At 17.9% G+C, this 14,759-nt stretch overlaps 1 protein-coding gene across 1 annotated transcript; it reads right to left on the bottom strand.

Moving 5' to 3' along the window:
• Positions 1–935: 935 nt before the first annotated feature.
• Positions 936–12,203, bottom strand: PRSY57_1358600 (hypothetical protein; the record flags this gene model as incomplete). Its single annotated transcript, XM_012909508.2, has 1 exon — positions 936–12,203. One exon carries the CDS (start codon positions 12,201–12,203, stop codon positions 936–938), a length of 11,268 nt encoding a protein of 3,755 aa, XP_012764962.2.
• Between the last annotated feature and the right edge of the window lie 2,556 nt (positions 12,204–14,759).

Here is a 14,759-nt window from a genome sequence, read left to right as displayed (position 1 = left end):
AAAAAAAAAAAAGTGTCTGCATTTTCATTCGTATTACGATGTTTAATTTTTTTTTTTTTTTTTCTAATATATTACAAGTTGCTAACACATATTAAATACAAATATATATATATATATATATATATATAATAAATTAATGGCATTTATATACCTATATATAAATGTGCAATCTTAATAATTAAATTTGAAATATATTAAATAACAAATTAAATTGATTCTTATTAATTAGTAAAAAATTTTTTCGAAAAAAAAAAAAAAAAATAAAGAGGAATATAAATAAATATACAAATAAATAAAATATTAAGTATTTCAAATAAAAATAAAGATAAAATATATAATAAAATAGAAATCAATAACAAATTAGACATCAAACAAATGTAACAAAAAAATACTGCAAATATTTTTCCAACAAATTAAGTGCACAAATAAATATTTCATTTTTATGGGTGTTCCAAGTATATAACTTGAACTTTGATAATAAATAAAGAAAAAATATTGTAATGAATAACAAAATTTACTTACTAAGTACAAATATATAAATATATATACATTAACAAATATACAAATTACAAATACAAATCAATATTATATGTACATATAAATTAAACTATAACTAATTAAACCTTCGGCATAACAAATAAGTATGCAATTTTAATTTTTTTTTTCAATTATAATATTTAAATTGATCTAAAAAATTATATTTTCTACAATAATAATATGTTGATATATTATAATCTTTGCCTTATAAGTTAAGCATTTGGTATTTGTTTCTTAATATTATGGTATTATATCATCACAGAATAATGAAGTCAATATCTTTAAACACTTACTAAATTGATTTTAAAAAATATAAAATGAATATATAAGTTGAAAATTAAAAAAAAATACCTCTATATATATATGTATTATTTATACAATTTTTTAACAATTTTATGTTATTCTTTAAAAATGTCATTTATATTTAGTTTCTTTTCATACATATATTCACTTTTGACATTTATAAAATCCTTGTCACCATCATTAGTAGTTTCATTTATTTCTTTGCTTTTGTTCCTGTTATTAATAATATCTCCTATTTCTTTATCCCTTTGGGTATAATATATAATTAGAATATCGTAAGTTTTAATTATTTCTACAAACTTTTGATCATGCATTAATAATCCTATAAGAGAATTTATTAAATAAGTAAAATTTTCATCCTGCAGTGATAGTAGGTGTTTCAGATTTTCGTTAATATATTTTAAAAGTACTGACATCTTTCGATTTAAATGTTCTTCCTCATAATTTGTATCATATCTACTAAAATCAAGATTTATATTGTTGAAAATCATTTCCATAGCTGATTTATCTATTATATTATTACCTTTTTGTTTTAATATATTAATTAAAATTAGGAGGAAATTATTTATTTCCATAATGTTAGGTATGTAATGAAAATTTAGACTCTCTAAAAATTTCTGTTCATAGGGAACATTTTGTAACTTTGAAAAATTATATAATTTGTTTATATAAATAAATTCTCTATACACATCATTATTAAGGTTGTAAAGTTGAGAACATTTTAAATTTCCTTTAAATTTTAAAGGAATTTCTTTTAATTCAGAAATAATGTTTATTAAAAAATCTGTGTAAGGTATTTCTGAATGAATGGAATTCTTTATATTATTCATATTATTTATATTATTCATATTATTCATATTATTTATATTATTCATATTATTTATATTATTCATATTATTCATATTATTTATATTATTCATATTATTCATATTATTCATATTATTTGTATCATTCATATTATTCATATTATTTGTATCATTCATATTATTTGTATCATTCATATTATTTGTATCATTCATAATATCCTTATTATTTAATTGGTTACTACTCGTATCATTTTCAACAAACCTTTTTTTATATATTCGTTCATATTCCTTATATATAAAAAGTATGATATTCTCAAATAGGTGACCATTGTTACAATTTTTTAAAAGATTTAAAAAGAAATACAAAATAATATCATAATCATACCAGTATTTTATATTTATATATTTCCAATAATCCATATTAATATTTGAATGATGGAGAAAAATATATTTAGAGTTCAATTTATGTTCATCAATATTTGGCGTTATGATATTATATATATTATCATTATTAGAATTACTATTCATAATATTAGTTATTATATTATATGAATTATCTATTAATGTTGAATATATTTCTTCATTAGAGTTTAAAATATATGAATTTGTTTTTTCATTTTTCTGAATTCTTGATGAGATAATATTATAATTAAAATGATTATCGTACATATGATTATCATTTTTCTTAATTTCATCTACATTTTGATTTCCCATATTCATATTGCTTAAAACAGCAGGTATGTTATTGCTATCTTGTACATTCTTACCAGTTGATGTACTATTATTTATGTAATATTTATTCATATAGTTTTCTTTAATAGGTTGATATGTATTATCACCTTGAGATAACATATTATCTTCATTATAATGGTTATCCTTCTGAAATATTTGAGTTATAATACTCAAAAATAAATCTTCATGATTTGTTCCAATAACAATATAGTTTTTATGCTTACTAATAATATTTACAAATTGAGAATCAATTAATGAATAAAATATGGGTAAAGGTTTCAAATATGAAATATTATTACTATTAAATTTAATGTTAGATAAGAAAGCAAAAAGGAGTGTATGTATATGAGTATTGTTTAAATGGGACCAATTAATATTTGACATATTTCTATATAAGGATAATAATATATCTTCATAATTATTTAAAAAATATTGGTTAAAAATACTATCATTTGATAATCTATTATGTATTTTCTTATACCCTATTGAATATAACACTTCCTCAACATGTGTATCAATGAAATTTATATTTATGATATTCTTTATATCATTTATATTATGTATATACATATATCTTGGGTTTTCATTATTATTAAGTGTATCAATAGTTATTAATAAACGAAAATCTTTCAATTGTTCTAAAAAATTCATATCACTGTATTCTTTATATATATTATTTACCATATCCAATAAGAGCCTATTATATATAATAATATTTATATCATATGGTATTTTCATAATATTATCATATATGGAAAATTTTTTTAAATATTCTATTTCTTCTTCTATTTTGTTATTGTAATCATATGCATTATTAATATTTTCATTAAAGTTACTTTTTAACGTATTAATATGTTTTACATCCACCTCCTTTGTTATGTTACTATGATCAAAATCATTTAAAAATGTAGCATTTGTACTTTTAACAGTATCACTAATTTTATTATTATTTTCTTTATTCTTGATTTTATATGTTGAACAGTAATGAAAAATATTTGGATAAAGATTATATTCTAAAATATCGATTAAATTTGTAAAGGTCAATTTTAAAATACATTCTGTTTCTATTAATAGGGAAAGTATGGAGGAAGAGTATAAATGTGTATTTATAAACATAACTTTACTTAAATCAAACATATAGAAATATTTAGAACAATATATTTTTTGATCTTCATCATACTTAATTAAATGAATATTATCAAAATTTAAAAAGTTTTCGGTATCAAAATGATTTAATTTTATTTTAACGAAATCATCACAAAATAATGATATATTTCTATTATTTCTTGGATCAAAAACATAATTTAAATAATTCTTATTATTAATAATATAAGTGTTATTAATATCAATATTATTATTATTATTACTGTTATTATTTTTAGTATATATGGTATATCCATTATAATAATCCATTTCATCAATTTTTTGATCAAAGGATTTATTATATTTACTTACATTATTTTCATATTTATTTTCATTATCTTCATATTTATTTTCATTATCTTCATATTTATTTTCATTATCTTCATATTTACTTCCATTATCTTCATATTTACTTCCATTATCTTCATATTTACTTCCATTATCTTCATATTTACTTTCATTCTGTTCAAACACATTTTTAATAAGATAGTCCTTCTTTATGCTTCCCAATTTATCATACAAATAACTTTGTATTTTCTCCTTCAAATATAATATATCACAATTTAGGATAGCAAAAAGAGGGATATTTTTTATATATATTTTTTTTATGGTATCTTTTGAATCATTTTTTTTAATATCTGAAAAAAGATAATCAAATAAATACATAACTGAAGAACCTCTCATTTCACATAAACATTCTTTTACAAAACATACATATATTGATATATGATTTTTTATTTTGTTTCTTAAATAAGATGGACTAATATTAGGTACATTCCTAATTACATTTTCATTGTTAAGCATATGAATAGATGAACAAAAGGCGTTATTATTATATATATCTTTTGAAAAAGTAAATCCATTCTTTGTATGATCATTTATTTGAGTTTTACTATCTTTCAAATTCTTGTTATTTAAATGTTTTGTTTCATTTAATGATGACCTAACTAATTTATGAATATGTATAAGATTATCTATTTCATAATAAGGTAAAAGAACTTTTAGTCCAAGATCTAATAAAAAGAATGTTATGTGATTAACATATTTACAAAATGGATATATATTAATACAATCGTATATACTATCCCAATATAATGCATATAAGGTATCTTTTTTTTGAAGACATGGTAATATTTGAAGTTCATAACAATTTAGAACAACATTTTTAACAACATTATTAAATAAATCATCTTTATGATATTTTTTAGGTGCAAAATTAAGATATTTATTCTTAATAATTTTATAGATTTCATTAAATTCTTTTATATCACATTTATCAATTTTATATATATAATTATTTTTTTTTATATCATTTTCATTATTATCATTATTATTATTATTATTATTATTATTATAAGAACAATTTTTATATCCTATACATTGACTTATAGTACTTAATTCATTGTTATTATTATTTTTACCTATATTAGTTTTCTTCTTTTTAATCCATTTATCTTTATGTTTATATAATATTTTACTTGTATCATGTTTTAATATTTTTTTTACTGTATTTCGATAAGCTAATTTCAGAAAATGGATATATAAAATGGAAACATTCTTAACTATACTTGACATATTTTCATAATCTCTAAATGTTTTTTTCAAATTAGAAAAGGTATTATTAGAAACCTTTATTTTAATATGCATAGGTAAGCTCTCTATATTTGATATAATATTTAAATTATGAAATAAATAATATTTTCTAAATATTTGATAATGTTCAAAACATATAGAAATACAAGTGTTCTCTAATAATCCTATAATCCACCTGCTTGATTTATTACCATTATATATTTGACATTGTAAAAATATTTCTAATTTTTGTTCTTTCGTATTTAATGAACCGTTATTATAATTTTCATTATAATTATTATTATATCTAATAATACAATTACTAATACTATTATTATTACTATTATTATTACTATTATTATTACTATTACCATTACTATTATTATTACTATTACTATTTATATGAATATTATTATTTTTGTTGCTATCATTTTTATCATCATTATTATGTACATTTATATTATCTCCTGAGTCGCTTAAATTGTTTGGATATAAACTTTTAACTGAGTTATAAAATTTTTGTCTTAAATAAAAATGATTCTCAGACATACTAATTCCTAAATTGGTTATTATTTCTGCACGTTCATCCTTTTCAAATATTTTTATAAAATCTATTTTTATAATATTTTTTGAAAAAATTAGAAAGTTCTCATTAAATTTTTTACACTCCAAAAATGCCTTTTCTACAATTTTTAATAAAGGTATTTTGTTCTTGTTATACATACGTATGCATATGATTTTTTCATCATTATTTTCTTCTTCATTTATATATTTTTTCTCGTTTTTAAAATTGGAAATATCATTTATTTGTTCATCATTTGAATTAATATTTTCACTTTCATCCATTTTTTCATTATTCCTTATATTTGGACCCTGATTCATTTCTATAATATTATCATCCAATATTTTCATTTTTATTACTTCCTTTTTTTTCCCCCTATTTTGATTCCTTTCCTTAACAAATATATTATTATTTCGATTTTTTCTAGAAGATAAATTAAGTTTTGCTTTTCTAACCTTACCAATATTATCAAAGCGATCATTAAGTAAAATATTTTTCATCAATATTTTATCTTTTTCATTTAAAGATACATTTTTTCTTTTATATATAACATATTTCTCTTCACAATCCTGTTTCTTAGTATCCAAAATTTGAGATGTATTTTTATTATCCACTTGTTTATATATTTGATTCTCCTCAGTTGAAGTAAAATGATGACTATTAGTTTGTTCATCTTTTTCATTTATATCGTTTTCCTTCGGAATATATGTAAAATTCTTTTCTTCTATATTATCGTTTTTACATTCTTCTTTCTTGAGCCTATACCATTCGGATATATTATTTCCATTTAATAGTAACAAATAATCTAAAATATAAGAAAAATGTTTGAATAAATATAAACAAATTAAATCATTACAAGATTTTAAAGATTCTGATATATTACTTTCATCACATGTATATGTTTTCATATTTGAAAAGTTATATATATTCATATATTTATTCATTTCATTTTTATTAATTAACAAGTTTGTATATATATCTTTCTTAAATTTTATATATAAATGTAGACATGCTCTTTTTAAAAACCTTTTTGGTATATCTTCATAGGTATTATTAAAAATTCTCTTATCTAAAATAAATTTTATATCAAAACAACCTATATCATCTAGAAAATAAATTAAATTCTTTATATCCTTAAATAATCTTGTTTCGTTTACTTCGTTTCTTTGTTTTTCGATCTTTTTATGAGTACTAATATTCTCAATGGAATACACTTTTTTTCTTAACCTTTTTTCAGATAATGAACATGCTTGATTATTTATATCATCATTATAATCATTAATTCTATTTTTCTTTTTTATAATACCATTTTTACAACTTTGTAAAGATGATAAATTTAGTTTTTCATTTTTCTTTATAGGTAGAAGAATCTTCTTTTTTTTAATTTCTGAAGTTTCTTTTTTTCTCTCAATATAACGTACTAAACTAGGATCTGTATCCTTATTTTTTTTATTGATGTTATAAGTCAATGTGTTGACCTTGTTTAATGCTTGACTTTTAATCTTTTCTCTTGGTGATTTTATGTTGTATTGATTGATTTTTTTAAAAGATAATTCTTGATTCTTTTTAAAAATTTCAATTTTGTTCTTAATAATTTTAGCACATTTTTTATTATTTAAATTATTAATATGTTTTTTATTATTATTGTTATTATTATCATTACTATTAACATTGTATTTTGTATTTGGTTGATGGTTAATATTTTGTTCATTTTGTTCATTTTGTTTATTTTGTTCATTTTGTTTATTTTGTTTATTTTGTTTATTTTGTTCATTTTGTTTATTTTGTTCATTTTGTTTATTTTGTTCATTTTGTTCATTTTGTTCATTTTGTTTATTTTGTTCATTTTGTTTAATTTCTTTTTGAGCTTTTGTTATATCTAACAAATGAATTATACATTCCTTTATATCCTTATGTACAATATTATTATCATTTCGTACATTATTAATATTGTTAATATTGTTAATATTGTTTATATTGTTATTATTGTTGTTATGGTCAGATGTCGCTTTTTTAATATATATACATTCTTGCTTTTTTATTAAAATATATTTATTATTTGGTAAATATATATTATCAAAACATTTGCATGTCAATTTCTTTTTTTCTGTACTTAAATTACCTTTTTTAGTTCCACTAGAAATATTATTTTCTTCATTATATTCTAATTCATCTTTGTTCATATGATCTGTATCAATAATATTATCACATATTGAAGAATCAATTAAATTTATTGTATTCATATATGACATTCTTAATAGGCCAGTTAGCTGTAACAATACTTGGTCTTTTTTTTCATTTATATTTTGATTATGTGTTATATAATTAGGATAATAATTATTGAACTGTTTCTTACATAATTTATTAGTTTTCTTATCAAGCTTATTACATTCAACCATTTTCTTATATTTCATTTCTACTTTATTTTTTATTTTATTCAATATAGAAATTATTTTGGAATGATATAATTTAGTTTGTATACCACTTAATTTCAACATATTTGGATATTTCATTTTATATAATTTAGGTAAATCACAAAGAAAAATATTAAAGGATACATTTTTTAAATGATAATATACATCTTTAGCGTTCCATAGTTTATTTTTAATATATAAATAATTATTATTTTGTAAAAAGTGTATAAATGTTTCATGCTCTTCGATTTGTAATTCTTCTATATAAACCCCACTGGATAAATTTGAGAATATCGTATTTTGTGCTGGACTATTACTATTAATATTATTACCATTAATATGACTACTATTAATATTATTACCATTAATATGACTACTATTAATATTATTACCATTAATATTATTACCATTAATATTATTACTATTAATATTATTACCATTAATATTATTACCATTAATATTATTACCATTAATATTATTACTATTAATATTATTCTTTGGGGAGTCTTTTTTATTTTTTAAAATGGTTGAAATGTTCCTATTTAATTTATTTTCTAAAATATAATTTTCAAAATATTCGTATATATAATCATATACCTTAAACATATTTTGCATATAATTATTTTTAAAGTTTCGTATTAATAAATTCATATGAGATAATATATCTTTTATTGATGGTTTTCTATATATATCTAAAAGCTCGCACAGTTCTGAAGACATAACTATATTTTCTGTGCTATAACATTTTTTTATTAAAAATAATAAATTATAATATTTCATATCATACGAATCAGCAATTTTAACAAAATTATTGTAACCATTATTTTTATTTTTATTATTTAATAAGGAAGACGATGGAATATAACAATTTCTTATATTATTATTACTATTATTATTTATTATAGATTTATTACTAAAGGTTGGTGAGATGTGTACAAGATTTTTTAGATTATTATTCGTTATTAAAAAATTTGGTGTACTATTATAAATATCAGTACATATTTTTTCAGAATAATTATTATTATAGGAGCAATTATATTCACAATCCTCATACATATAATTATTAAAATTATAATTAGTAGTATCATTGTTTAATATATTATTATGTGTTAAATCATTATTTTTTATATCATCATTTTTTATATCATCATTTTTTATATCATCATTTTTTATATCATCATTTTTTATATCATCATTTGTTATATCATCATTTGTTACATCATCATTTGTTACATCATCATTTACTGTATTAACATTTACCAAATCATTATTTTTTATATCACCATGTGTTATATTATCATTTGTTATATTATCATTTGTTATATCATCATTTGTTATATCATCATTTCCCATATGATCATTTGTTATATCATCTTGTATCATATGATAATCATCTATTTTTATTATCATTTTATCATCACACAAACCCTTTTCAGATCCTGTCAGATTGGTTACATTATTTTTTATTGTCTTCATATTTACTTGATTATCTATATTCAATGTTTTATTTTTATACACAGGTAAAAAAAATGTATTCTTTAATTTTTCTAATATATGATGGGAATCTTTCAAATAATGTATATTTTTTTCAATTCGTGATATAATTTTATTTAATATTTTCAATTTATTTTGATATATATTTGTACTAGAATATAATTTTTTCAAATCAAATAATATATCATTTATATTATCGTTAAATTTATAATCTTCTTCAATAATTTTTAAACCGAAAACTTTTAATTTATTTAAGTTTTTTTTACCTATAAGATTCATAAAATCTATTGATATTAAATTTTCCTTATCAATATAATCACTCATTTGTTTTCTTTCATATTGGAAATTATCATTCATTTTATATTCTTCATTATTTATAGGATACTTCTCTTGATTATATTTACAGTAATAAACTTCATCCATAGGATAAATCAATTCACCAATTTTTTTTAATTTTTTCATTTCATTTGGAAAACAGTAATAATTCCTTAGACAATTATCAATACTTTCATCGTTCAATTGTAACATATAAGATAATATATTTATACATTTTTCATATTTCATATATTTTAAATTGTCTATAATTATATCAAAAAAAAATCTGTTCTCATTTTTACGAAATGCACCATATATACAAATATCATTGTTATTACTAGTGCCAACTAAACTACTATTACTACTACTATTATTATTATTATTATTGTGACCATTATTATTATTATTATTATTATTATTACTTGTACCTTTTTTACCAATATTATATTTTAATTTTTCCTCTTGATTATCATTTTTACACATACTCACAAATTTATCAGGAATGTCATCAATGTATCTCAAGCTCTTCCTCACTATTTTTATAATAAGATTATAATTTTTTTTTTGTTCAAATAACTCATTCAAGTAATAATATAAGGCATGTTTCAATTTATCATCAAAATAGAAAATATTTTTTACTTGGGAATATTTCATAATTTCATATAATGTACTGTCATCAAATAAACATTGTAACTGACTCGATATAAATAGACATTCATTAAAATGTAACCATTGCATATTGTACTTATTTAAAAATAATTTTAATCTTTTTTCCTCATCAAATAATTTGTCATATAATAAAAATGATATTTTGTCAAATTTTGAAGGCTGTAATATATATAATTGAGGAAAATAAGAAGAATAATCATATACATTGTTAAATTTATTTAACTCACGTAATAACAGCAGAAATACTATATATGCATTACATAGTAATTCTGATATATTATTTAATGAAAATAAATTAGTTTTTATCTTATCTATTATATTGCTATCATAACATTTTATATATATAGGAAGAGTATCTATACATTTTATAAAAAATATATTATTATTAAAAAGATTAATAAATTCTATGTGCTGTTTTTTCTTATCATAATACTTTTGTATTTCATACATATCTGATGTTGTATAGATAAATATTATTTCGTCATTCTTAGAAAAATCATTATCATTCTTATTATTGTCATTATTTAAACTTTTATTATATAATATATATTCTGTGCTTAACCCTTCATGTGTATATTCAACTGATGTATAACTAATTTCTTTACATATGTCTATATTTTCTTCCTCTGAATATGATGATGATATATTTATTAACTTTTTCGATTTCTCAAAATTATATATACATGAATCATTCATTTCAATATCAATATTTTTTATATTATCCATAAATAACATACAATCAATTGTTGCCATTATTATTTTATCACACATATGTTTTTTTTCAATATTGATTTTCATTGGAAACTTTAACAAGGTACCTGAAAAATTATTTATATCATTTATTTGTATAGAGGATAATATTTTCTTTATTTTTTTATTTTCTGTTTTGTTATTATAAGGACAATATGCATTCATATTATTCATATATTTTTCATCATCTATAAATTTTTCATCATCTATAAATTTTTCATCATCTATAAATTTTTCATCATCTATAAATTTTTCATTAGCTATAAATTTTTCATCATCCATAAATTTTTCATCATCCATAAATTTTTCATTATCTATAAATTTTTCATCATCTATAAATTTTTCATTATCTATAAATTTTTTATTATCTATAAATTTTTCATTATGTACCGTTTTTACATCTTGTACATTTTTATAATCATCATGTGATGATAATATTAATATTTCTTTTGAATGCTCCATATTATTTATATTACATGGACATTCGTATATTTCCAGACCTATAGAATTATATATTATATCCTCATAGAATTTATTATTATAGAAAATAAATATTTCATAATATTTCATCTCATTATTTACTTTATTATAAATCATTTTATTTTCAAAAGATTTCCTATATTGTAAAATTTTATTATTTAACAATTTCTTTTCTTCAGATGTACTATTTATTTGAACCTCTTTATCATTTATACAATTATCATTTGGATTTATATCTTTTCCTTCTTTTTCATTATCATCTTCAATATTATAAAATTCATCAAAAATAAAAATTTTTAAATTATCTATAAAATCTTTATTTGAATGATCTAAATAATATAGTATATTCAAATATTCTTCAAGTTCTTTATTCTGGACATAAATGTCTGTCAATATTTTACAACGATACAACTTTAAATTTTTCATATTCTAAATGTAATTCTACGAATTCTAGTTCTAGAACAAAAAAAAATATTCATTTATAAGTATAAATATATATATATATATGTATATATTTATTTGATATATTACACACACAAAAAAAAAAAAAAAATTATAATATTAATAAATTATATTAATAAATATAATAAATCATATATTTAATATATAGTACAATCATGCACAATATAAAAAAGAAAAAAAAAAAAAAAAAAAATTCTCATAAAAAAGTATCAAACAAAATATACCAATAAATGCAAAATTTATTAAGTCTAAAGGTCTAAAATAATAAGAAACACAACCAATACAATTTGTAGCTATTTAAAAAAATGAATTCATTAACAAGTATATATATGTATATATATTTATAAGGTATTTAATAAATAAGCGTATTTTAATTTATAAGTATGTTTTATTTAAAAATGTGTATTATTTATAAAAATGTATTATATACAAATGTGTATTATTTATAAAAATGTATTATATACAAATGTGTATTATTTACAAATATGTTTTATATACAAATATGTATTATTTACAAATATGTATTATATACAAATATGTATTATTTACAAGGATATATATAAATATATGTGGATTTATTTAAAAAATATATACATTTATAAGTTTATTGTAACCATATCTTATCATACGTGCTGTGGTTATTTTATTTTATTTTATTTTTTTTTTTATTTATATATTAATTTTATATGTGTGCATTTAATGATAGCATTAATTATATTTAGAAATATACCAATTAAATAAAATAAAATATGACATACAAAAATATTTAAAAAAATGTTAAACAAAAAAAAAAAAAAAAAAAATTCACTAAACAAGGAATAACTTTTAAATATTTATAAAAGATTTTTTTTCCTTTAAATTTAATTATAAGTCATAAAAATAGTATAAAATTTGGTTGTACATTTTTAAAAAAATTAAATATATTGAGAATTACTCCGATTTTTAAAAATATATAAATATATACATATAAATATATATATATATCAATTAGTATATGTATTAGAAGTTAAAAAAAAAAAAAGAAAAAAACTTTCTTTAAAAGATCTATAGGAACAATTATTATATACAACTAATTCCTGTTCTGTACGTGTAATAGTTCTATGCATTCCAATTACTTAATCCTTATTTATTTTATTATATTATTTTATTATTATTTTATTATATTATTATTATATTATTATTATTTTATTATTATTATTTTTTTTTTCTCTTTCCTTTAAAATTTTCATTTATATGGATTTTCTTCTTAAATTGTCATATACGAAAAAAGGAAAAGTAAACACCAAAATTCATAAATTATTAGGAAATGAAATGGCACTTATGGAAATTATTATATAATACACATTTAACATATTATACTATACATATATATATTATATATAAATGAAAAAGTTAAAATGTTGTATGTACATGACATTTATTATATTATATTATTTCATACTATTTTATTTTGCATTTTTGCAAATATTACAAAAAATAATTTACCACTAAAAGATTAAATATAATAAGAAAAAAAAAAAAAAAAAAGAAAAATTATAAATCATATGAGTACACATAAAATGTGTTAAATTTCTATAGTTTTTTTCTTGTCCACATAAACTTTATAAAATAATCTATTGCAGGCTCAAAATTTTTATAAAAAAAAAAAAAAAAAAAAAAATAGAACAATATAGAACAAAATTAAACAAAGTCGTACAAAATAATAATAAAAAAAATTTATTATTTTTCTTTAATAGTTTATTAAAAATCACGTTTTTGTTTTTCAACATTTTTAAGAATATGACTTGTAAGCGCATAAATTAAAATTTCCATTTTATTAAAAAGTGGATTCATAGAAATAAAAATATATAACATATTATGTGATAATTGGACTATGCATTTTTATTTTTATGAACTTATAGTATAATAAAAAATCTTATATAAAAAAAAACAAAATAAAAACAAAACAAAACAATATAAAAAAAAATAGAATAAAACAAAACAATGTAAGAAAAAATAGAATAAAACAAAACAATGTAAGAAAAAATAGAATAAAACAAAACAATGTAAGAAAAAATAAAATAAAATAAAATAAAATAAAACTTGAAGTTCTAAAAAAAAAAAAAAACATTTAACAATAAAATTATTTATTTAATCAATTACAAATAAAAAAATAAATATATATATTAAAACAGAAAAATATAAACTATAATATACATATAAAAAATATATAATATGAAAAAAAAAAAAAAAAAAAAAAAAAAATAAATAATAAAAAAAAAAAAGTTCTAAAAAAAAAAAAAAAAAAATTTAACCAAAAAATTATTTATTTAATCTATTACAAATAAAAAAATAAATATATATATTAAAACAGAAAAATATAAACTATAATATATACATATAAAAAATATATAATATGAAAAAAAAAAATAAAAAAAAAATAAAAAAAAAATAACAATCATAAATATAAGTTATATAAAAGGAATAAAACAAATAAAGTATCTATTTCTCCTCTTATATTATGTGAAAAAAAAAAAAAAA

This window comes from Plasmodium reichenowi, chromosome 13 (assembly GCF_001601855.1).
Source record: "Plasmodium reichenowi strain SY57 chromosome 13, whole genome shotgun sequence".
Classification (NCBI taxonomy): Eukaryota; Apicomplexa; class Aconoidasida; order Haemosporida; family Plasmodiidae; genus Plasmodium; species Plasmodium reichenowi.
This window is presented reverse-complemented; position numbering and strand designations above follow the sequence as displayed.